Below are 25,517 nucleotides of genomic sequence, written 5' to 3'. Positions count from 1 at the left end.
AAATGATTCAATGCGGTAAAGATAATATAATTACCTCATTTCTTTTTCTATATTAGCGGCAGCCCCAGTCAAATACTCTACTAAGTCCATATCGCCAACACCGGCAGCAATGTGTAAACATGTGTAACCATCCTGAAATATGATAACATAAGTAAATTGTCACATTCCAATTCCAGTTCCAATCATCCGCAGTAGACAAACAGTCGGGGTTGATCATATACATGTGGTGGTAAAAGGGTGAAATAGCTACTGCAACATGTGGATCTGACTATGAGTATGTTTTCGAATTGTATAAATCACTTCCTTTTAGTAACTTGCTGTACCCACCTACCTACCTACCTACCTACCTAACCACCCACCCACCTACCTACCTACCTACCTACATGCAAGCACGCAGGCGCGCGCACACATACATACATACATACATACACACATACATATACATACATACATACATACATACATACATACATACATACATACATACATTCATACATACATACATACATACACACACACACACACACACATACATTTTAAGACTATAAGAATACTTCCTATGGCAACACATTCAACTGCATTTAGAAGCTGAATATTAGTTACAATTTCTGACTGCAACTTTCATGTTAATTCTAAAGACTTGACATAACTGCAGTATCGATAAACCTCAAATTTAATGATGAATGTTATAGAAGTAACAATATTCTATTTACTGAAATAAAATGGATACAAAATTCAAATATTAGCCCGTATTGCCATTCTGAATGCAGCTCATATTACCATTCGATGATAATAAGACAGAAATAAGCATTAATACAGTCCTTACTACTCCAGAGGTTGTTGCAACAATATAAAATACCTGAGAAGTAACATTGATATCTCTCCTCTTCCTATCAACATTTCTATCTTAGAGAGGTCTTTATCAATGTAGCAGACAGAAGTTTTGGAATTTCTGTGAAAAGAAATGGAAGTTCACAATTTTCAAATTAGTAAGCAACTGCAGAATTACACGACTATAAGCATTCCCGATGAAGTTTGTACAACCGATAGAAATGATGCTAAAAGATACAGCTAGTGGGATTTTAAGGTAGCGAGAAATGTGGAGGTAATTGATCATCAGTACCAATAACCTTTTAACAATAGAATAACATAATCAAACTGTCCCATTGGCTATCACAGAGAGACATAACAAAAGTGAAGACTTTTAAAACTTACTGGGTCTTTAGCGTCAACATGGAATTGGCAGATAGAATGGGCTGCATTCAATCTAGGCTTCCTGTCTAAGACTTTGTCAAGCAGTGATTCCCACAATTCCTTGATCTCCCGCTGTTTGCTGGCAACTATTTCTGTTTCTCTGGGATAAGAAATCCTAATACTAAAGGAAAAATAGAAAATAGGACTTTTTCTTCAAGTATTCATGTAAAGTAGCATAAAAGACACGTGGAGGGAAACTATTAACTTCTAGATTGATATGAGCCGTAACAATGGCATTGCATATACGCTTAATTGTAATTGTATCTGTATGCAGGTGTATCTAACGAGTCAATTCAATATTACCAAATCATCACTAAATATGTTTTTGAGTTCTTTCATACATTGATGTACTGAATTCGACCTTTAACTAAATTGTGGGTAAGGCAATTAGGCTATTCTCTCTGCCATCCCACTGGCACATGTAAAACCTTGGCCTCCCAATAAATTACACTGCCCTGCCCACTATCCTCGCTCTGCCCTCCATTATCTATAGAGTCCCCCTGCTCCCCATTCTTCACAAAAGTTGAAGCAAACTTGATCCTCTCCCCGCAAATGGGTCAGTTCTCTTCTACCTATCAGATGTACATATTTCCCAAATGTATATTATTTTTTCAACGAGCCCTCTCCTAACTAGATAAAAATACCCACAAAGAAAACACGTTTATCTCCCTGCCCACTAGAAATTTGCACTCTAGCTGCCCTCTGCCCTCCAGGAAAAAACGTTTTGCCCATTCCACTGGATTGCGTAGGAATACCTTTCATTTCCCCGTCCAATTAAAAGTCCAACAATCTGTTTGTACAAAATAATGAATGGGTAAATTCTGAGAATTCATTCAAAAATCAAACCTGCTACACACTAACAGAAGTTTACGTAATACGTTCATGATTAATTATGGTATGATCCAACAGCTATACTGTCAGTGGTACTTACGCTTTAGCAAGCATTTCAAGTGTTGCCATGTTTTCCTTCTCCAGGGCTAACTCCTTTTCTAAATTCTGGTGTTCCATAACCAGTGCTTCAATGACATTCTGCTGTTTGATTTGCATGATATCGTCGTTGTCCCCTAAGCCAGAGATCTTCTTCAAAATAAACCTTTTTCTTTCATCCCAAGCTTGGCTGTACAACTTCATACTAAAGGAGAACATATGGGAACCTCATAAGCTACTAAGGTAGAACGCGCCTCGTGGACAGATATTCGTACTCTCAAACTCTTACAATTCTCTTCTGATATTCCATTTGCGGGGTTCATTTTAAAGCTCTTGGCGTGAAAAAACTTTTCATCGTCTTGGCTTTTCGAAATTATAAATATAATTTTATTTTCTCCATAGAGCTAGCACAGGGATGGCAGCCATTTTGAATTTTAAATAGCGATAAATCTTGGGTTATTTATTACTCTAGTATCAAAATTTTCATGGTGACCTCCGCTTTTTATTCTTGATTTTGAAAGAAAGATTCCTTAAGGAAAATTTGAGCTAAAGTTTAAGTCTTTTACTTTCGAGGTAAATACCACCTCAAGACCTTTACCAAGGGACTTTATCGAAATACTGCCTGATCAGTGCTTAGAAACGATAATTGAAGTAAAATACTTGCAACTTCCTCAAGTCCTCAACATGTAAAAGCGAAAATATCTATGACGATACCAATCTACGCCCAACTGTACACATGTGAATTGCACTGATAGCAAACTACACAACTATCGTACTTATAATAAATTAATAGCATATAGAATATTAATAGAATATTCTTTTCTGAAAATTCAGTCAACATTTAGATAAAATGGCGGACAGGAGAAGACCACGCTGCTATAAATAATATTTTGAATAAAACCATCGTAAGATTGTCACATTAAACAAGTGCACAAAACAAATGCATTTGATATGATTTATTGCTTCTATAACACAAACACATGCTTCTAACTGACTATCGTATTCATGCATTTAGGCCCCTTTTGTTGCCAAATCAAGTTACATCAAGTCTAGTCTATCTAGTCTAAGTCACTCAATGTTGTCTGCTGTGCTGAACATTTAGCAGGGTTTAGACCTGAAAAATCAAGAAGTTCTTGACAAACCATCTATCTATCTATCTATCTATCTATCTATCTATCTATCTATCTATCTATCTATCTATCTATCTATCACGTAAATATCAAAATTTAGGTCAAAACTGTTAAGACTTTTCTCATTACTCTACTTGTCAGCATTGAGTACTGTTTCTTTACCTGTGAAGAATCTACAACCATCTCAGTATCTAACCACCTTTCTAGCATAGACGCTTGAGCCAACTGTAGCTCTAGCGTCTGTGTTTCAAGTCAATGGCACGTAGAAGTTAATGCTGATGTATATGCCATACCTCTTTACAAAAACTAAAATTTCGATCGTACCTGTACGATAACTTGGCCTCCCTCAGCTGATTCACCTCTTCCCATTTTTTCTGAATGTCTTTTTGCCTGTCCATCATGACTTGTCGTTGACTGTGATTGGTCTTTATGAACTCATCCGCCATTTCGTTTATTTTGTCAAATCGAGATGTATTTGTCATCAGGTCGGTCAACAAATAACTGAATTCCCTTGTCACAATCTCCATTTTGTGTAAATGGGACTCCTTTCTCTGCAGTGCCCTTTCCTGAAAATTCAAATCACTTGTGAGGAAAAACAATGCAAAGCTGTAGCGGCACACAAAATGTAATATCTCGTAATAAAATTATTTCTGTTCCAAAAGTAGGGTTTGGTTTCAGCTATATTTCATGCTAATGATAAGTGCTAAGCGAAAGTGCTTTAAGTGCTTTAAATGGCTCCATGTTTCGAGGCAGAGGGTGTTGAGCGGCACTTGAAACGTCAAAATTGTTCCCATAATGGCATCTTCGTCAAGCCTGCTGCCCGGTATGAAGCTAATCTCGGATTGGCAATTCAAAAATCAGGATCTCATCTAATACTTGTTTGTGATAACGGAAACAATGACAGGTATACTGATTGCCTAATATGCTCTGAAAATGCACCTGTCGGTATAAATAAAGCAAACAATTTGCAACGTTGAAATTAACGTTTTTCAGGTTAACATACCCACACTGTAAAAATAGCGGACGCTAGACGCGTCTTTACGCGTTCAAAATGTACGTGTCGGTGTTCAAATTTGAACGGCTAGTGTTCATATTGTTAACACTAGTGTTCATATTATGAACAATGGTGTTCTTAACCTGAACACGTAGTGTTAACAACCATCTCCTTCAAGTGTTCAAAAACTCAGCATCACAGAAATTTTACAATACTGTGAAACAATTAACAATCTTTTGGGTTTTTTACTTTACAATGGCTATATTAAATTTACTACAGCCTCGCTGTCTGCAAACGTACACGGATTTAGGTGTGACGAATTTCCCACTAAGTGCAAAATATTCCGGTCTACAATTGCTGAAAGCATGATTTTTCTAAAAAAGGAAGTATACAAAATAATTTTATACGTTTATTACATGTTGAAATTTTGAAAATTTGAAAAGAAAATCAGAAAATCATCATGAACGTTTTAATTTTAACATCGGCGTGCAAGAGGCGTTCTATTTCTAAACACTTGGTGTTCAAGTTTGGTGCTTTTTCCTATCCCATGATGCATCAAAACGGAAGTTGCGACATTTTTCTTGTAAGCACACCCTGAAGTCGTGATCGTGCGGAAGCAAGACCAGAAAGGGTAAGTTTTCTCTCCAAACTAGTAAAAGGTATTAGATTTTGAAGCATCTATACTAATATCCTTCGAAATTAATCGTATTATACTTGAAATAGCTTAACTACGTGAAGAAACCTTTTTTTCTTTTAGTGGCTGGTATACCAACAAGAAGCTGTGAATACGCAGTGGTATTTGGCCATGGCCTATCGATCGATCTCACTCGGGTCAAGGTCATTGCAACACAATTGTAGCAATAACCCTTGACCTGAGCGCGATCGATACGCCTTGCATAGTATCACTGCGTAATCACAGCTAACACATGTCTTTTAGTAGAGACAATCGCATGTAAAAAATCAATTAAACATTGTAGAGTATACAATGTATTGTTTCAGCATAGGAGAGATTGGCTTTTTTTATTTTAATCAGTTAATGACAAGAAGAAGCCAATATTTTTAACCAGTATTGAAAAGAGGCACTGTATATAAAAGTCTCCCCTATTCCTTAACCTAATCAGCTCCTTGTCTTTCATTTAAAGTCTCATCTCGCCATATTACCTATTGTTGCATTTTTTCAGGATGTAAAAAGTTGGATATAACTGAAAATCGAAGAGTTGTTACAGAAGCTGGTGGTACGTACAGATAATGAAGAAGATGAGTATACAGGTAGCTGTCTGGAAACAAGCTTGAGAACCTCAGTTCATCTCTAATGTAGATTTAAACTTCCGAGGGTCAGTAACTGAATTTTGATAAGTTTCTGTATTTTCTTCTGAATTAATCTAAGCTTTGGTAGCATGCTATGATCAACTAAATGTTGCCGGAGAATAAGATTTAACAGACGAGTAGTCTCCCTTATCAGATGCAAGGGTGGAAGGAAAAATAAGAGCTGAAAGCGACGGAAAATTCAGAGTAAAAATGTCCACTCTGAATTACTGAATTTCTGAAATTTTTACTCTGAATTTTCTGTCACTTTCTGCTTCAATTTTTCATTCCCCCTTGCATCTGATAAAGGAGACTTCACGTCTTTGGAAGCTTATGCCCTTCTAACATTTAGTTGATCATAGCATGCTACCAAACCTAAGAGAATTTTGTATTGTTGATCAACACGTCTCTTGTTCTAAGCGAGTGGTTTTTAGCTTTGCCGTCAGCTAAATAGGTGGATGTGTAGCATTGCCTCAAATTTGTACATCCCAAGGTTTTTCTTCAAAACAGCCTGTACGAATCCTTTAATATTTGGATTACAGGTCCCCAGGGATTACCCTAATCACATATGTTCAAATTATGATGAACTATGCAAATTTATATTTTTGAGGCTAATTTCGCTAATTTTGGCAAAAATCTTCTTCTTTTACTGACGTCTTCAATATTTTGGTAAACATGTCCCTAAGAATGACCCTATCCAAATTTGTGCTAGTTGTGATGAAATATTCAAATTTTTATATTTCATGGCAATTTTCGTCATATTTGGTCAAAAGATCTTTAAAAATCTTCTTCAAAACTGCTAATTGAACAGCTTTGATATTTAGGACATAGATCTCTAGGCCTACTGATAGCCTTTTTCAGATTGTTCAAATTATGCAGAAATTTGGAACTTTGTATTTATAAGAAATTAAAGACATTTCAGATATTTTTAAGATATGAGGGATTACCAGAATGTGATATATATACGTTATGATGAAATCTACTTTTTTATTTTAAGGGTGATTTTTACCATTTTTGGTAAAAACATTTGTATAAAAATTAATAGCAAGGTACACAAGAATTTGAAAGGTCTTTACCAATATGGTTTTAATTTCTGAGTAGATTTTTGAAATGTCACCGATTTATTTCATTGTTTATGTAAAGATATTACAAACAACAAACCTTTTGTTTATGAAGGACTTTGTTGGACAAGGAAATAGGTTTACCCTGCCAAGGACCAATTTCCCCACTTTCTGCATGTTGTGCCTTACTGTGACACTTTGTTAACTTGACATGTTGTGTTTACTTTATGTGGACAAATATATATACCATGTGCACTAGAGAAGCCTTGACTACCTTTTTTCTCTTGTCAAATTTACAATTGCGTAAAAAACTTGCTATTTTTGTATTATTCCTTTTCATGTACTTTGAGGGATCTGAGTAAATTACAATATTTACTTTGTAACTCAGACTACCCTCTGTAAATAAAGTGTAATAATAATAATAATAATAATAATAATAATAATAATAATAATAATTGTCTATACAAGAGGAATGTCTCCCCTTAAGAAACCATCTTACAACAATGAAGTATGCATTTCATACATATATGTATTTCAACACAATAAGTAAGCCAATTTTGAGCTTTTTCAGATGATTTTTTGTACATTTTAAACAAGTATGAACCTTAAAACGTAATCCACAATATTTAAGTAAAACCTGTTTTGTCATTACTTTGTTCATATTTCTTAAAACGATCTACAGTGTTCATGGGGATTTTTATTGCTTAGGAGGGTGTTAACACCGTTGGTATGTTCCTCTGACAAACTTTACATACAAATTGGCAATGTTTATTTGCCCAAATTACAGTAAATTATTGTATATTACTCTAGAAATGCTTTGTGTATTTTTAGAATAAAATAATTTTACTGAATATTAGTGGTCTGTAATGTTATTTCAAGGCTGAACACCCCTGAACGCCCAAAATTAAAGGTGTTCAACAAGCGCGCATTATGTGTTCTAGCCTTTAACACACTTATCGTTGAACGGCGTCCATGCGTTCAAAAAGTGTTACAGCCCTTTGAACGCGTAAATGCGTTCAATTTTTGAACACATTTCATGTGCAACGTGTGTTCAGATATGGAACACCATGGTGTTCAATGTAATGTCTGATGAACACGTAGCGTTCAAAATGCACAGCGTGTGTTAAAAATTGAACGTTGGTTGAACACGTAGTGTTAAATTTCTGACGTCTAGACGCGTTCAAAAAGTGTTACAAAAAGGCGTGTAATTGGTGTTCTATCCTTGAACACTTAACTTTACAGTGCAGATACCACGGAGGAATACTTTGATGGGCACTCTTTAGTGAACTAATCCCCTGTGACAGCTTACAAACAATCGAGTATACAAAATGTTGACTAGTTACTATCGTTTATAATTTCGATAAGACTCTAATTGTATATAATATGATATTCACCTTTTCGATCATCCAGTATTCAAAATCATCACACTCTTTGTAAAAGGAATACACTTTGATTACATCTTCCAGGTAACCATGTCTAGCTTTGGCTAGTTTGCATAGTCTCTTGTAAGCCTTGTTGATTGCTTGCTGTCGCATTTCCACACTTTCCTTGTCCAAATGTGTAGCACCATCGTTTATTCCAGCTGTCAATGAAAGGAAATTTCTTGATTTGAGGAAAGTTATCATATCGTTTATTTTATCCGATGTATTTATAGATTATCAATATTTATATGGTTATGAAGTATTTTGTCAAAAATTATGGAAGGCTGAAAGCTTTCAATCAATTTGAATTTCGTATTTGCATATAACAGTACAATAAACACAGAAATTATAAAACAAATGATAATATCAGGCATATTCCCGTTGAGATTATCTGTTGTATTATGGTAACTAACACTGAGACAAAAATACAGAAAAGTCGACATCAGTACTAGTAGGCAAGTCAGTATTTTGGTGAAATAATTTTTTATAATGTCATTAAACACCAAACTTTCATACGTAAGACATATAATAAAGTATACGCCTTTGAGGATTGGAAGATTATTCCAGGAATAATTTTATAGCTGGAATAATCATTTTATATTTTTTACAGCTTCTCGATATGTCTGACGATGTTTCCCCTTCAATCTTCGTCCTTTCCAATTTTTTTCTGTATGTCGTTGTCCCTAACTAATACTGAGACAAAAATACAGAAAAGTCGACATCATACCACGCCCCTTGTATGCATACACTGCTTTGACTTTGGGAAGCTTCTGCTCTATAACAAACTCTCTTTCTATAACCTTCTCTTCAATGTGTGTCTCTTCAACTTCATAAGGTAAATCGACTAATTCTGCTTCCCTTTCCATTTGTGATGCTGGATTCTGTACCGAAAAGGATTGAAGTCGAAGTCAAAAGAGACTATTAACAAAGTTCATTTTGAAATAAGTCATCATAGCTATACGATCTGAAAGCTGAGTTATATATATATTTGATCACTCTTGGCATAAAGCCGTATGTCACTTTACAGCGTTTTTGCAGGAACCCAAAACTGGCATGCTAGAATCTTGACATCTTTTTGTACACTATGACGAGTGTATGCATAATGCACTTATAATAGTATGAATGTTCATCATGGAAGCATTCAAAAATGAAGAACGGAAAAATTCTTTTCGTCCACCGTGCATTAGCAAAAAAAGAGGGTTTTGAACAAATTACATGAGTACTTTTCAATCTTCAGTGTCCACATTTGATCAGAGAGAATGATCCAAAATGCAAGCATTTACATGTAAACAGCTTGATGTGTGAACAAACTCTAGCAGTGAAAAAATTACATAGTGTCAAAAAATGATGAAGTATAAATTTGTTCGAAACATGTCTGTATGCTAAATTTACTGTGGAAGAAGAGAACCTTTTCCATAATAAACTTAGAGTAGTACTTACTTTAGAATCCATTGACATTACGAATTGCGCCTGTTCTCCAAGTTTGTTTATGTTACCCTCATAGGCGGCTATCTCTTCTTCAAGTCTTACATGTTTGACCAACAATGCCTTGGCACCTTGTGTGTTCTTACCATACTCGTCGATGCAGACTGACGCCATCTTCTCCATCAACCATGACTCGACTTTATTTGCATCTGTGTAGTACTGTAGAGTAAAATATGGCAAGTCGTTGTTAGTTTGTTGGTTTGATTAATTGATTGATTGTTTGATTGATTGGTTGATTTATTGATGGATTTGTGCTGACATTTCTAGGGACTCAGTTCGAATCAAAGTTTAATAATGGCATAAGGGCCTGTTTGGACACGAACTGAAAAATCTCAGCAGAAATCAGCATGGACAGATTGCCAGACACAGTCAGTCCTCGGGCGCCGTTCTTCTGTTGTCATTTAAGGTGCCACTGCATGAATGGAACGCTTTTTTGTCCAGATCCACCTATTGTGCACATACTGATTCAAATATATTAGGATCAGAGTATGACTTGAGAAGCCCTAATATGCATTGGCCATTCATGACTACTTAGAGTTGATGTTTACATAGCGTTATATTTTTGCCCTTATCTAACAAGACTACAACAACTTTTTCAAAAAAATGTGAAAAAGAAGTACGTTATACTTGGACGTTATCAATACTGTACGTAAATAAATATAAGTGACACCAATGAAACCCCAGCATACCTATGTTCTAGTATGATCAATATCAAAGTAAGATTTAAGTGGACAGGTGGTTATTAATTTTGATCCCATAGTGGTCCTAGATCTAGTTGATAGTCCTATAATAGGTATGTGCATAAATAATGAGGTAAAAAGTCAGGGGTTACGTTCACATGCTTGATCCCATACTGGTCTATGTCCAAGAAACACCAAATCTCTACCTCTATTAGCAAGCGTAATATTAAATATGTGGATAATTAATGACGTCAAAAGTCACGGGGTAATTGTGACATGTTGGTATGAATTTTGATCCCATACTGGTCCATGGCCAAAAGAATAGAACCCTAGCCTTTTATTGGGCATGTGCATAATTAATGAGGTCAAAGTTCAGGGTAACGGTCACAAATGGGTACTAATTTTGGGCCCATCCTGGTCAATCTCCAACAAAAAACAGTTCATGATCATTATTTAACAGCCCCAAATATGTATTTATGAAATATATGATTAATGGCTGGCACAACGGCGGTTTTAACTGGTTCACATGTTGTCTTTGATGGGAAATTTTGCTTTGAAAAAAGCGTTGTTTCATTCACCGACACCTTAAAGAAGTCTGAGAAACCCTTTTCAAGCAATCGTTCTGCCGATGTAAAACTAAAACCTATTCAGTCGCACGTTTAATAATAAATCAGTATAAGCATATCCATGCCAACGTTTGTGTTTGGTTGTCGAAGAGAAATTACAGCATCCCTCCGTTTAAAAAGGAAAAAAAACACGATTGGAACTAATTTGGGATAATTGGATGGTGAAGTAATGTCGGTTTAATCTGCAAATGTAAGCCCATCTGCTTTTCTTTTTAAGTTATTTACTTGTTTTTATGAGTAATTTGTAATATTGCAACATTCAGCTACAGGGCGCCTAACACTTTTGAGAAATTTAAAAAATATGAAGATCCAATTATCGTGTTAAAACAAACTACTCTTCCAGCCTACAATAATTTTCAATGCCCGCACTCCCCCCAAAATTATTTCCAAATTACGACTGACTTTTCGCACACGACGAAATATTGCCACCTTTTCTTGTTGAAAGGAATACAGTGATACTTGAAAAACTTATCGAAATAGGGTGAATTCCCCTTTCTTGTGAAGAAAACTGCAAAATGAATGTTATGAGCGATTACATCACAAGGCATTTGTAACGCTGCCAGGAAAACCATTTCATCATGATGATAGAATAGCTAGGTGGATGTGGCAGGGGACACTGATAGTAGGACATTTTGAAACTGCTGTGTTAAAATAGCGTCCTCTGAGGAATTCCTAGGGAAGTGCGGCATGGCAAATCCATTGTGCATTTTGTGATAAAAGCACCAAACTTGGCTCAGATGTGTCTTAATATGTGCTGAACAAATTCAGATACCGAGCCACTAAAAATCTACCGAAGCGTTGCTATGGCAACCATTTTTTTCAAAATGGCTGCCAGACAGGTATTTCTCACCTAGTAAATGTCAACTGCAGAAGTTGTTGGGTAACTTTAGGTTGGATATTTTCAATAAGAAACCGTGAAAAGAGTTATTTGAAAATTCTTTTAAATTTTCTTCACCACCTGACTTGTTAAACGGGTAAATACAGACAAAAAACACAATTCTTATGCATAAAATGCACGATATTAGATCCTATAAAAGGATGACGCTATGTCAGCAGTCAAGAAATGTTAGGCCGTGGCTAGAGGGGTCTACTTGCACCCCAGGGATAACAAACCTGTCTTTGTAGAAGCCTTGGAATCCCTAGAATACGAAATAGAATTTTGACAGAAAAACTATAGGGATGCAATAACTGTTATGGTCGACTTTTGAACGGTACCGCAAAATAACCATTTTGCTACCAACGTATTTTTGTTGTAGTACTTGTAAGTCAGCTGCTTAGATTTTTTAACATTACCTGACTTGTTGGATATCATTACAATGGAAATTTATTCCTCTTTAAATTGACATATAATATGCAATGTCTACGATAGATTTTTTATGAAATGGGACCAAAACTTACCCAATACCCCAACAATCTGAAATTCTACTGATTTTTTTACCTTGACATAACACAAAAGGCAATGCTCTGTATGACATCTGTTTATTTGCTACAGGGACATGTCAAAATTTGAAATAGACTTTTGATAGGAAAAATATTGGGATGCTATAGGTCTACCGGTCATACTTTGAAGGGTACCGCAAACAGTATTGCCAACTCGCATGCGTTTTTGTTAAACCTGTCTTCTTGTAAGTAACTTGCTGAGTTTATTTTTTACATAACCTAGCTTGTGGGCTAACATTGGAAAGGGATTTTATTCTTCTTTTAGATGACATATTTTAATATGTAATATCTTTCATAGATTTTATAAAATATGACCAAAACTTACCCTATACCCCAAACTTATATTGCAAAATTTTCACTGCTTATCTCATATTCTACCAATTTTACCTAAACATATTACAAAGGGCAATTCTCTTTATGCAATCTGTTTTATTTGCTACGAAGACATATGAAAATATGAAAGAGACTTTTAACAGAAAAAATATTGGAAAAGGGAACTGTAAAGTCAAAGTATTGCGAATCGCATCTTTTTTGTTAAACGTCAAATTCTACAACTTTTTAACCTAGACATATAATAAAGGGTAATGCCTTGTAGAAAATCTGTTTTATTTGCTACAAGGCCAAGTCACAAATATGAAATAGACTTTTAACTGAAAAAATACTGGGACGCAATAGCTGTCACAGTCATGTGTTGAAGGGTACCGCAAAATCATGATTTTGAGACCCACGAACATTTTTGTTAAACCTGTCTTTGTTTAAGTCATATGCCGAGCCTAACTTATACATAACCTGGTTGTGGGGTATCATTAGTAAAGCGATTTATTTTTCTTTAAGGTGACCTTTTGTAATATACAAATATCCTTTACAGTTTTCATGAAATAGGACCAAGACTTACCTAATACCCCAAAAGATTACATTTCAAATTACGGCTTATCTTACATTCTACCATTTGTTTTTGCTCCACACAATACAGAAGGCAATATAATGCTTATATGAAATCCGTTTTGTTTGAAACAGACGTATGTCAAAATATGAAGTGAACTTAATATGATTTAGTCGCCACTGGGATCATATTTCTAGGGGTACACAGATACGGCAAATTTCCAGAAACATATAAATTTTTATCAAACACGTCTTTATGAAAGAAGTCAGCCAAATAGTCACGGATGATCTCAAAATATTATCAGCATCGTATATTAAATTATTTTGTTTCAAGTTTGTTTTATAAGATTTGACCTAAAAAGTTCTTATGTGGAACTCTAATTTAATATTTTTGGCAGAGCAATTTTTGAAAACTAATTATGGTATGTGTTCTATTCGCTGTAATGGAGATGAAAAAAGAAAGGCATTATACTGAATGATCAACTGAATGACAAGCAAGGTGCGGAATTGAGCCTTTAAAGGTTTTGTTTTCTAAACTGTATCAATGAGCACAGCTAATTCAACAGTTTAGCTGATCCAATAATCGTTTCTAAACATTATACATTACATCAAAATTACCTAGGCGTTCCTGAAGAAAAACTTGTATAAATATATCCGAAAGCTGGACTTTCTTCATTAACAAAATATTATGGAATAGATATACCTGATATTTAGCTGCTCTAATTATCGTTTCTAAACTTCATAAATTAGCATAAGTGTCTAAAGTTATGTCATATAGCTTGGCTTTCTTCATTAACAAAAATAGGGATATGTCCAATATTTAGCTGCTCTAATGATAATTTCTAAACTTCATAAATAAGCAGAAATTTAGCTAGCCATTCTTAAGTACTTTATTCCTGGATATATCCGATATTTGGTCGATTTAATTATCGTTTCTAAACTTTATAAATTGGCTCAAGTTTAGCTGGCATTCTTCAGTAAAATATTTTCAGGATATATCCGATATTGAACCGATCTAATTATCGTTTCTAATCTTTACGAATTAAATCAAAGGATGTTCTATAGTTTAAAAGCATGTATCTGATACTTGATCGATCTAATTATTGCTTCTACACTCAGTATACTTTATAAAGTAGTTCAAATTTAGCTGGGCTGACATGTTCAAAACGTTCAAAATTTGGTAATAGCTTTTCAGTAATTGTGTGTTACTGAATGTGCAAATGATTTATTGTGAATACTGAACTGCGTAAAATCTCTAAGGTTTATGTTTCAATTTGGACTGGAGGGTCACTGTTTGTATAGGAAGGTTCCCATTTGATCAGATAATTGGCCAGCCAACACTACCTTGCTTAGGTCTTGGGTGTATGTGTCAAGTGGATAACAAGAAAATGATTGGCAAATATTTAGGATTGTCGTTTAAACTTGTATTAGCCTATGTAAACACCATGGAAAGGAATAAAATACTCGCCAGCTGACTAGCCATGCAAAAGCAAGCAGAGATCCGGGGAGTGCCAAGCAGGGACATGACGGACAAAAGTGCAGGATTGTGTTTTAGCTTTGCTTTCCCTACCTTTCATGTTTGTGAAAACAAAAGAAAGTGGCGTAATACAATTTAATTCATGGTGCCACGTTTTTGCATTTCAATAAGAAACTCCGGTATATACAACCAAGAAATTAGTACTTAATCATACGATGTTCAAAATATTATAGGCATGAATCCATATTCATGCAATAGACCATTGACATTGAAATAACTATAAAACCAATATCTAAATCATGAAATAGATATCAAATTACACAAGATCAGTTTCATGTGAAATGAATTATGAAAAGTAGGCCTAATGTATAAAATATAGTACATAGAACCGAAAAATAATATAAATATATGATCATTTTCTCCACGTGGTCAAATTTTAAACGGCCGCACTTATGTACTAATTGTAGTTACACGATAAATCTCTAACATTGACAATTATGGGGATAAGAGATTTCCCCCAAAATGTTATTGTTTTTAACGTTAAAACTAGAAGGTTTGTTATACAGTAAATATTATTGTGCTTTTTTGTATGTAGCGTATGTACACGTGAATGTAGATGAACAAGAGTGAGAGATTGGGTTAAATTCCCCGCACAATTTTCCATGTCAGGCCTTGTGATTAAGAACACCCTGCAAAACTTGTCAATGGGCCGGCTGACTTATAAAAATTAGAAAAGATAATTAGTCAATGTCAAAATATTGCACATATTCAGCATTTCTACTCAAGAACACTCCATCCATTGGAAGAATATGGAACAGGCTGTTCTTACACTCGGACGCATCATACCCTCCCCACCATAGCCATGGCCGATTTAGGCCTATTTGCAAAACCTGGTGAGCGTCGGACGTACCAGCTGCAACTTTAAAATGCTTAAACTGGTGCATCAACGATTACAAATAAAAATAAAATAAAATAAATCTCTGAATAGTACTATCTGATAGTCTAACTACACAGAACAGCTGACAGCTGATCATCGTATAAAACATTCACTTTGGCAATTTTGAATCTTCCATTTGGACTTTGTGGCAGCCATATTGTCCATAATTTTATTAAGAGAATCTTCTGTTCTAGTAAAATAAAATTATAAAACAATAAAAAATGCAAATAGTAATCTTAATAGGGATTTTTGATGGAAGTACATCCACTATCACCAGAATTATCCGTAGAGTAGCAACTATGGGATTTTAAAGTAATTGATGGTCGTCATATTTAAAAATGGCTGCCACACCAGAACGAGGCTCTATCTGTGAGGGGTCGGTAGCTAAATTGATTTTAAAACAAACAAATATGCAAATGGTAATCTCAAAAGGCATTTATGATGGAAATATGTCCTCTATTCACCACAGAATCATCTGTAGAGCAGCAACTATGGGATTTTATAGTGACTGATGGTCGCCATATTTAAAAATGGCCCCAACACCAGAACGAGGCTCAACCTGTGGTGGCTCGGTATCCAATTAATTTATATTATGATAATCTACATTCGTACCAAATTTCATGCTTTTATCACAAAATGCACAATTGTTATGAAAATTTTGGTTATGCCGCACCACTACTAGGGAAGTGCAAAGATGGATATAACTCGAAAAGAGACAAAGACCTCATTTTAACTACCATTTCAATTATTCCGTCCATCTATTTTCTTAAATTCCTAAGCAGACAGCATTTACAAGAAGAAAATAGTCTTTCTCCCTCTGCTGTATACATTTATACATTGCCCATTTGATAAATTGCACTTTAAATGCCCCGTGACAGGTATATATTATCTAAAAGACAAGGTTATTAGCGAAGTTCCGTTTAGGAATGGTTCACAAAACGTCCTTACCAGTTATATATTTACAACCCTCTCAATAACAACTTTTACAGTAGATGATTAGTGTCGTAAGTTTCGAAATGGAATTCCGTGCAAACTAGCGATTGTATATAATAAGGTGTAATCCTAAGAAATAAGTAATGTTAATTTATAGAAAAAAGGTAAAACGTAAACAATTGCTTCTTTATCTCATTAGCATAATACCACTTATAAGCAGATGGCGCTAAAACCATTATCTACACTACATGTTGTATACACTCATACAATTGTGTCCTTACTTCTTTTTCCTCATGGGATGTCACGCCTTCTATTACTTCACCACTTTCTGTACTCTGTAACATAACTATTGAGTCATCTGTCACTGCAGTCTCCCCGGACTTCAAGGACTCTGCAACCTCCCCAGTACTTTCCGTTATTCTAGCGGACTTTACAGTTTTCGCTACTCCTGCGCCCGTCATATCTTTTTGTGAACATGCCAAAACTGCATTGTGATAAAATGACAGTGTTTTATTGCAAAATGAAAGGCAGCGCACAGAAAACAGCATATACATGCAAAACCTCATAACTTCTCTAAATAGTTATACACACCTATGCTATTAAATCAAAATGAATAAAAAACACTGAATACCACTACAAAATTGGGAGATGGCCCCTTCGGTCAAGCAAGTGGAGTGCAAAAGGCAGTTGATGACCTAGAGCAAAGGTCAGGCAACTGCCAAAAGTGTTGTCTAAAGTGAGGGAATAGTGCAGAATTCCTAAGAAATGGGGGTCAGGATGGAATCCAAGGCCAAAGCGAGGGAAGAATGACAGAAATGACCCCATGCAGAAAGAGGGAATGTGTGGCGATGTCTAGGGTTACAGGTTGTGACGCGGATCCAAGGGATGATACCAGGAAGATACTGGTTGGGAGTGTGAAGTCCGGTCGACTGGGACGCTACAAGAGGAGACAAAACCCAAAGTCCTGTGACACATGTGAAATGTGCAAGCCCGTGTGGAAATATGAGGTGATCAAGACGAATCGAGAATTGTCGGCCCAGAGGACCATATACAATACGATACGAGCCTGGGGAGGGGTGGGGTGGAAGTATGAAATGATGTGCACAGAGAAGCTTTAGAGCAGGGGACGACAGGTGTTATGATACGAGCCCCGGGGAGCAAATTCCCGGGGGACAGATCGACTGTGCGAGCCCGGGCAATCGCATGCATAAAGTAATGAGACAAGTAATACTACTAGGAAACTCGAACTCAGGCGATCATAAGCAAGTATGATTCGTGCCAGTGCCTGGGGGAGTGGGGTCCCGGGGAACAGGTGAACTGTACGAACCCAGGTGGTAAGCATGAAGTGAACATGAGACGTAACTCTAGCCCGGGGCTCATGAGCAAGTATGATTCTGCCTGGTGGTCGGAGGAATATCATCGGAAACTGGATTTTCGAGTACCCGCTGGCAACCATGATGAATTTGAGTAGCCCCCCTCTCTAACACAGATATTTTGATTGACCCCCCCTGCTTAGAAAAGTTAAGTATCAATACATGTATTTATAAAATTTACAAAAATACAGTAATAGTAAAGACCTTTCAAATCCTGGTGTACATCAGTTATCTCATAACGGTTGAAAAGGGTGAAACCAACAAAATGAAGTTCAAAGTTCAATGTTACAACAAAATGTAGATATAAAAGCTCATGCTAAACTAGTATCCAACTATATAGTATTGTTTAATTTGGATGGGTATCAGGCAGGGTTTTCACTAAGAAATCTGAAAGGGCAGAATTTTAAAGTACAGGAGAGGACATGCAAGAGGCTGCGGGGAAAAAATATTCAGAGGGGTGTCCCCTCTCTTGTGTGAAGCATTTTGAGAAATTGATATGTGCAATGGTGCAATCTGGTGCAATCTGAGAGTTGTTTTAAATTTATTATTTTTTTCACTAATTTAAACTGTAGAACACCCCAAGGGGAGAGCACGAGAACGGGGTGTCCCCCTCCCGTATCGAACATTTTGAGACATCGATGTGTGCAATGGTGGCATCGAAGAGGTTTTTCAATTGAATTTGCACCAAAAATTGAGTAATCCCCTTCTTTCTCTCCACATTTTGAGCAACCCCTTTTGTAGCTTTAAATTTTTAGTGAACCCCCTCAGATTCCTCCGACCCCATGACTGTAAATAATGAGGCTCCCTTACTGCAGTAAAGACTAGATAAGTTCATTGATATACAACTACCACTGTCCTTAATCCCGAGAAGTCCCCAGTAAACAGATTAAGAGGAGCACCTATCTTTACTTCTACTATTCAATTAACTGAAGCAACATGATGAAAGAAACAAATTTTATGTGCTCAGAACTGGTCAGTTCAGGAAATTATTATTGAATAACAATATTACCTTTCTGTTGATGTGCCTCAACTTTTCCCTGAAGCTCTTCCCTTGAGATATCGTGGTCGAACCCTATTATATATCTTACTTCAACCTCCAAAGCAAGATCATTCCGATCTGCCTTCTTTAGAAGATTTACTAAGACATCGCACTTTGTATCATTAATGTGATCATAGTGTTCCATCTTTTTCAACAACTGATACGGATCTTCAATCTTCTCTCGGTCTCTTGTAGTTATAGGAGAAGACTCCAAACTCCCCGACAAGTCAAGCATTCTAGAAAATTTATCTGTATATACATAAGTGGTAAATAACAATACTTAGCAAATAACTTACAAGTGTGCCTGATGGTGTGTATAACAAACTGTAAGTATTAGACCTCAAAATGTGATACAAATTTTTAGTATTGTGACGTTGATGGCGCTGTTCCAGAAGGTCATTATTTCCAAGTGACCGGTCATGGAAGTTTCTACATTTTATTTTCCGGAAGTTTCTGAAGAAATACGTCATTGTTATACAATGATTTTGTATTCATGCAGGTGCATTCATCAAATAATAGATCATACGAGTTCTTGATTTAGCAGGTGCTACCTTAAGAATTTGATTTTGAACTTCATCGATTGCTTTACATGTTGTGACCAATGCCAGCAATTCAATCATAAAGAATACGAAGAGATATGTCTGGTAAACAAGACTAGAAATCCGAAAACACATATGTTACCTTGTCTGCCATTTTGAATTCCCACTAATTAGCATATTGGGTCAAAATTTGAGTGTCAAGTGGGCAACATGTTTTCAGCATTGATCAAAGATTATAACTAGCATAGATGAAAATCATTTACATTTCATCCTCCCTAAAGTGATTTCTAGGCCCCTTTTAGATTTTGCCCCCAGATCCAAAAAAATCTCAATGAAAAATTACAATTTTTGTAATACTATCAAAATGACCAAATTTATAACAAAAATCATTCTCAGTAAACATAGACTCCTACGTGTCATCAAAACAAACATTAATACCTGCAATTATTGTACTTTCTAAGATACCCTTATCTTTCGATTGCCTATCTATGAGGGAACTCGTCCACCATTTCGAACCTAACAGATGAACCATTTGATTTCTGAGGAGCTGAAGAATATTGAAAAATAAAAATTGTCACACTCCTCATGAAAACAAAAGTTAGCAGAAAGTGCTGAATAACCTGAAATGACAATCTAGAATCATACATGATATAATAATATTTGATATTTGTTTCATCAGATCCTTTGAAAATAAAAAAAGTATGCGTTAATGTATTGAGTATATTCGTTAATTGTTAGTCTGTTAGCCTTCAATGTGACCTAGTCTTATCAGAGGCTATAACGTGAGGTACTATAAATGTCTTTCCCATATTAATGTGTGTATTTCGAATGACAGAATGGGTGCATTTCATCAGGTTTTACAGCCAACTGCTGTGGAGTGCACTAGAATACGTCTTTTTGGCCACTATATCGCAACATTAAGACCAAGTGAATTGATTAGGTGTCTTTTAAATATCAACGATTCCGTCGTTGGCATTTAACTAATATTCTTTAATATCTCCACATTATTTAGAATGTGCAAAATTGTGGAATAAAATTGTTTCCGAGTGCATTACAATGCATCTTTGAAGCCTAAAAATTACAAAATTTACAGGTTACCCTCTCCTCTCGCACCCTCCCCTTCACATTCTTTTATTTAGATTTAACCATCTTCATTGTTGCTTTGTTTTTATACCTTTCATGGTAACACTGGCAAATACTTAACCCTAACTTTGGCATTCTCACGTGTGCAATTTGCTGCAATGTTGTCTAAATTATTGCACAAAATACTTGTGTGCATATTCATGAGATACTGATGACCTAGAAGTTGAATTGGGCCATCGTTGAATTAACTTGATTAAAAATGTAAAAATGTCTTTGTTGGATTTAAACAAAATTGCGGCATGAGTACCCTTCGAAAAAAATGCAGCCGAAATGGTTGAGAAAAAATTTTTCACCAGACCCATTTCCTCCACCTCCCCTAGAAATCAATTTGTTCACCCCTAATTAGCATAATGGAGTCAATTTTGATTGTCATGTTGATATGATGTCTTCAGTATTGATCGGTAGCATAAGTAGATGAAATAATGTTGGGAAATGCAAGTAAACTCTTTCCGATTATTGATATTCAAACATATTAGGATAATTGTTCAAAATGGCCCAAAAAGTGCCACAGAAAATAATGTTCTTGTTAATATTTTCAAAAGTATTTTCACTGTACACGTGGAATTTATTTTGAGTATGCATTGACATCTGGCTGTTATGTAACTTAAATTTCAGGATTTCTTACTGCTATAGTTTTGAGATATTGCTATTTACTGAATTGATACTCTGTGATATTGTCCACCATTTTGAATTTAACCAAATTAGCATAGTTGGATTTAGAATTTTAATTACTGTCAACCGGGTAAAACTTCTTCACCAGGGGTTGAAGTAAATAATTAGCATGAATGACAACTGCTATCATTCCGTACTCCATAAAGTGACTTTTGGGGCCTTTTTGAGATTTTGCCACTAGACTATTGTGTTGTTCCCCTAGCCTTATTTGCTCGGTCTATAATTTCACTGTTTTCTTTTGAGATTATTAAAATTTTGTTTACTCATTTTATTTTTTGCATTACACCGTCCTTTGTTTTTTTTCTTGGTTAACATTAGACGGTAGATTCAGTCGCGTGCGGGCGCTGCTGCGGTCTGTCTGTAGGGTCGGAGGTCGCGGAGGGCCCGTACTCTTCTGAATATTTCAGTCCAGGTCGAAATTTGATGTTTTAGATTCTGTTGCTACTGAATAATTGTACTATATCTTTATTTTAATTTTTTTTAATCGTTTGTGAAGATGAAAGTAAGATATAAAGATAATCATTGCAATATATACGAATAAAAAAATTATCTGATGATAAATTAATTGTAAAATAATGCTAGAATGATTAATATATATTTAAGCGGTGATTTTGTGTGATACCAATCAGAGAAACATTGCAATTTATAATAATTTAGTCTTTGGGATGGATAATTGTCACTTCTTTAGGATCAGAACTGAAATTATGCTCTCAATGACAGTCGGTGTTTAAGTTAGCACTGTATGACGGTTTGACCGGTATGTATCATAGTGTAGAAAGTAAATTACTGGACATTAATCTGGACCTTATATTAACCTTTTAAAAACCATGACCGACGAAAAGTATAATATTAGTTTTGATTTGATTAGAAAAATACTTGCCTTTGCTGATGTCTTCAGCAAGTCTATAAATAAAAGCATCAAATGGTCTTATTGTAATGCTTCCGTCCATGACTGTAGTTACCCTTCATAAGGACCAGTACTACCTAAAAGCACAGCAAAATTGGTGTATTGCGTATCAAATAAATGAAAGACTCATAGGCCTTGGCAATGTCTTCATATACATACGAATTCTTTAGTTTTAATATCAAAACGAAGAAAACAGATCAGGATATATATAAGACTTATTTGACCGTGATACTTTCTTACAATATGTCAACTTATTTCACATCAAACCACACATTCCTAAGTACCCACCACACCACATCACACCACACCCCAACAGAACACATCACACCCAGAAACCAGGTTTCAACTTCCATGTTCATCTCTGCTTAGAAATCATGAATTAAAGCAGAGTGTTATAAATAATAACACAAAATTACTTCAAGTACAAAGTACTTGGATAGGTCAGTTGAGTGTTGATATCTTTCCTTACGGAACGATAGCATGTGATTAGCGAAGGGCGTCTTATCACTGGATAAGAATCTAATCGGCCTATACCGTGACGACGGGCTTGGTGTACTCAGGAATACCACAGGCAGCAAAGCGGAAGGGATGAAAAAGGTCAACACTCAACTGACCTGTCCAAGTACATCTGGACTTTGAAACAAAGGAACCAGGTCTTTGACATTTCGGAGTCAATTATTGACAAAACATCAAGTTACTTTACATAAACAGGTGATGTAATCTTTGTATATCAGAAAAACTGCACATTATCAATGCTGACAAATCTACGCTGTTAAACAAAGGCTCGGAGTTGGTTTCGAAATGTCGCCACCAAACTATATATTATCTATCAAATTTTAACACCACCTATAAATAGAATGGTACGTCCCAATCATACATATATAAGAGTGTTGAGCTTGTATTACTTTCACTTCATCTGTCTGATGATTGCAGGATGCATGAAAGTTAAGTAACAGATACCATTACTTTGTACTAGAAGTAATTTTTTGTTTTATATATATATATATATATATATATATATATATATATATATATATATATATATATTTCAATTCTGAAGAGTGAATAAACTATTTTGAATGAGCTGTGAATGTGTAAAGACTTTCAATGCATAACTAGATTTTCAGATCTGTTGTACATAAATTGATATCAATGACTAATGTCAAAGAGATAACATCAGTAATCAAAAACTGATCATTTCAAAAACATAGTGACCCCATCATCAAAGTCAAAAACATGGCGACACCCCTACCCCCATGAATCCACCCCGGGCTAAAGAAACTGACCAGTTCCTAACACGGTATGTTCATCCAATTTGGGTATTCATATTATAAGAAAAGGAAATATTATCATTTAGATAATGTAAACATACCTTTAAATTCATTTCAACACATCCCTTAGCCTTATTCTTCAGCTCCCCTAAGAAATCAAGTGGTCCACCCCTTAGGTTGTTATTTATGATTAAGAGCTACGAGTGCATGGCTACGTTTGAATGCACAACAATGTTTCAGTCATAATAGGTACATGTTTAGGGCTAGATCCAAATATTGATTCGATTTGAGTGTTTTAACCTTATCTGTTACATTTACAGTTAGCATACATGGTTTGGTACACATCAGTACTGTAACAAAGAACCCTTGTCATCGCCCATACAATGGTAACTTATCTATTTTTATCATTTTAACATCATGTTTTATTAACGTTCATTCAAGAAACATACGTTTATCAATGTGTAGGGTAGCCGTTCTGAAGTTTAAAATGACCAACACAGCAGTTTGCAAAATTAAAGTAAGATCAAGAATATGACAATGTCCGGTATTTCTAGAAAAATCGGCAATTAATATGTACATATTGGACTGAACAATGCCGATCAAAGTCCGTTGCAAATGGCGAGATACGCTGGTACGTCCCTTTGCAAAACTGAAAAGTACTCACCTTTACACCATTCACACCCATGGCTACTTAACTGTTGATTAAACCCACTTGACCATGCAGTCTGAAATTCTGTTTGCACGAAGGCAAAACCAGCTTTACCGAGGGTTGTAAATTAGAATTTCCGATTGGCTCCATGTGTTCAAGATTGAGATAACATTACAATGCACAAGTCTTGTTCAGCCAACTTATTTGTCCTATCTACACCATAACAAAGGGAAAAACTGGTGTCATGGTAACTTACAGAGTCACAGAGTATCTTTAGGTTTATGAAAATCAGTGTAGCTTTTTTCGGTTCCCCCAGACACACTGTCTGCATGTGGCGCACAAGTTTGTGTGACCCTAATAGCAGTGATCTCATAAACTTATGTGGCTTCAATAAACCAACTATCGAGTAGAGGCTAACAGTAAATGAATATGGAAGTGCTATCTTGTGTCTCAATCTTGAACTCAGAGTGCAAATCATTAACTCTCATTTACAACCCTTGGCAGGGTCTGTTTTGTCTTGATACAAGCAGAATTTCTAACTGCATCAAGTAGGCCTAGTCAACAGTTAAGTGGCCACGGCAGCTGTAAGCTGATGCCACTCTATATAGTATGCGAGTCACCGGGGTGAGGAACAATTCTACATTTGCCCTCTTTCAAGATGGCGCCGGGTCCACAGCGATACTGTGAAGTACGCCGTGTTAGGTTTAACTGAAGAAATTATCCTCTCCCCTGGTTTGAATTCGGCTTATAAATCAACAATACCAATTGTTTGAGTGAAACATCAAATTATGCTCTAGCAGGGGATATACCTTGCACAGCTTACCTTTTGTTTCCCTTTGTTTCTCAATAATCAGTTCCGTGTTCAGACAAAAGATCTATTGTTTAAGTCTATAGACGTGCGTAGATCAAGAAATGTGCCTCTGTGAACAAGACATTTAATATTTGTCGAAAAACGATGTGATCACTAGGTTTTGTTTAGAATAGCGAATAATTTACTTCATTACACATGGCAGCTCGTTTGTCGCTGTAACACCATTGTTATGTATTGACAACTGAATTCACAGAAAAAACGTGACAAGTCTTCACTGTGGCTCTTATAATCACATACTGCATTTTCATAAACTCACTTGGTAAAATATAGACTAGTGTTCTTTTTTATGACGAGTAATGTCTGTGAAAAGGATCACCAAATTACACTATCTGACTATGGAAAACTCATACCTGTGATAGGCTGCGTACTGTCTCTGCTGAAACCTCACTCGATAAAAGCGGCAGTAGTTTTAAAGTCCACACACGCAATGGTTTCACTTTGGTAATAGTTTTTACCTGTAATCTATGGAAGACCAATTACGACCTGCGACATATGACCTGC

The 25,517-nt window shown here is 35.7% G+C and overlaps 1 protein-coding gene across 1 annotated transcript; it reads right to left on the bottom strand.

Moving 5' to 3' along the window:
• Positions 1–34: 34 nt before the first annotated feature.
• On the bottom strand, positions 35–24,277 carry LOC139151616 (spectrin alpha chain-like). Its single transcript, XM_070724534.1, has 12 exons — positions 24,161–24,277; positions 22,199–22,302; positions 18,935–19,213; positions 16,834–17,036; positions 9,533–9,736; positions 8,820–8,973; positions 8,066–8,253; positions 3,636–3,877; positions 2,186–2,386; positions 1,216–1,375; positions 860–952; positions 35–132 (listed from the first exon to the last, which is right to left on the bottom strand). The coding sequence occupies exons 2-11, from the start codon at positions 22,266–22,268 to the stop codon at positions 923–925; spliced, it is 1,731 nt and encodes a 576-aa protein (XP_070580635.1). The 5' UTR covers positions 22,269–22,302; positions 24,161–24,277; the 3' UTR covers positions 35–132; positions 860–922.
• Between the last annotated feature and the right edge of the window lie 1,240 nt (positions 24,278–25,517).

The sequence above is a fragment of the Ptychodera flava genome, chromosome 15 (assembly GCF_041260155.1).
Source record: "Ptychodera flava strain L36383 chromosome 15, AS_Pfla_20210202, whole genome shotgun sequence".
Taxonomy (NCBI): domain Eukaryota; kingdom Metazoa; phylum Hemichordata; class Enteropneusta; family Ptychoderidae; genus Ptychodera; species Ptychodera flava.
The sequence above is the reverse complement of the archived record's forward strand: the minus strand, read 5'-3'. Positions and strand labels throughout refer to the sequence as shown.

Excerpts from the sequence above, each read along its gene's own strand:
- LOC139151616 (XM_070724534.1), bottom strand. The coding sequence starts at position 22,268 with ATGGACGGAAGCATTACAATAAGACCATTTGATGCTTTTATTTATAGA. Across the intron at positions 17,037-18,934 it reads TGAGGCACATCAACAGAAAG|TTTTGGCATGTTCACAAAAA; the intron begins GTAATATTGTTA and ends ATCACAATGCAG. Across the intron at positions 9,737-16,833 it reads CATCCCATGAGGAAAAAGAA|TACTACACAGATGCAAATAA; the intron begins GTAAGGACACAA and ends TTTACTCTACAG.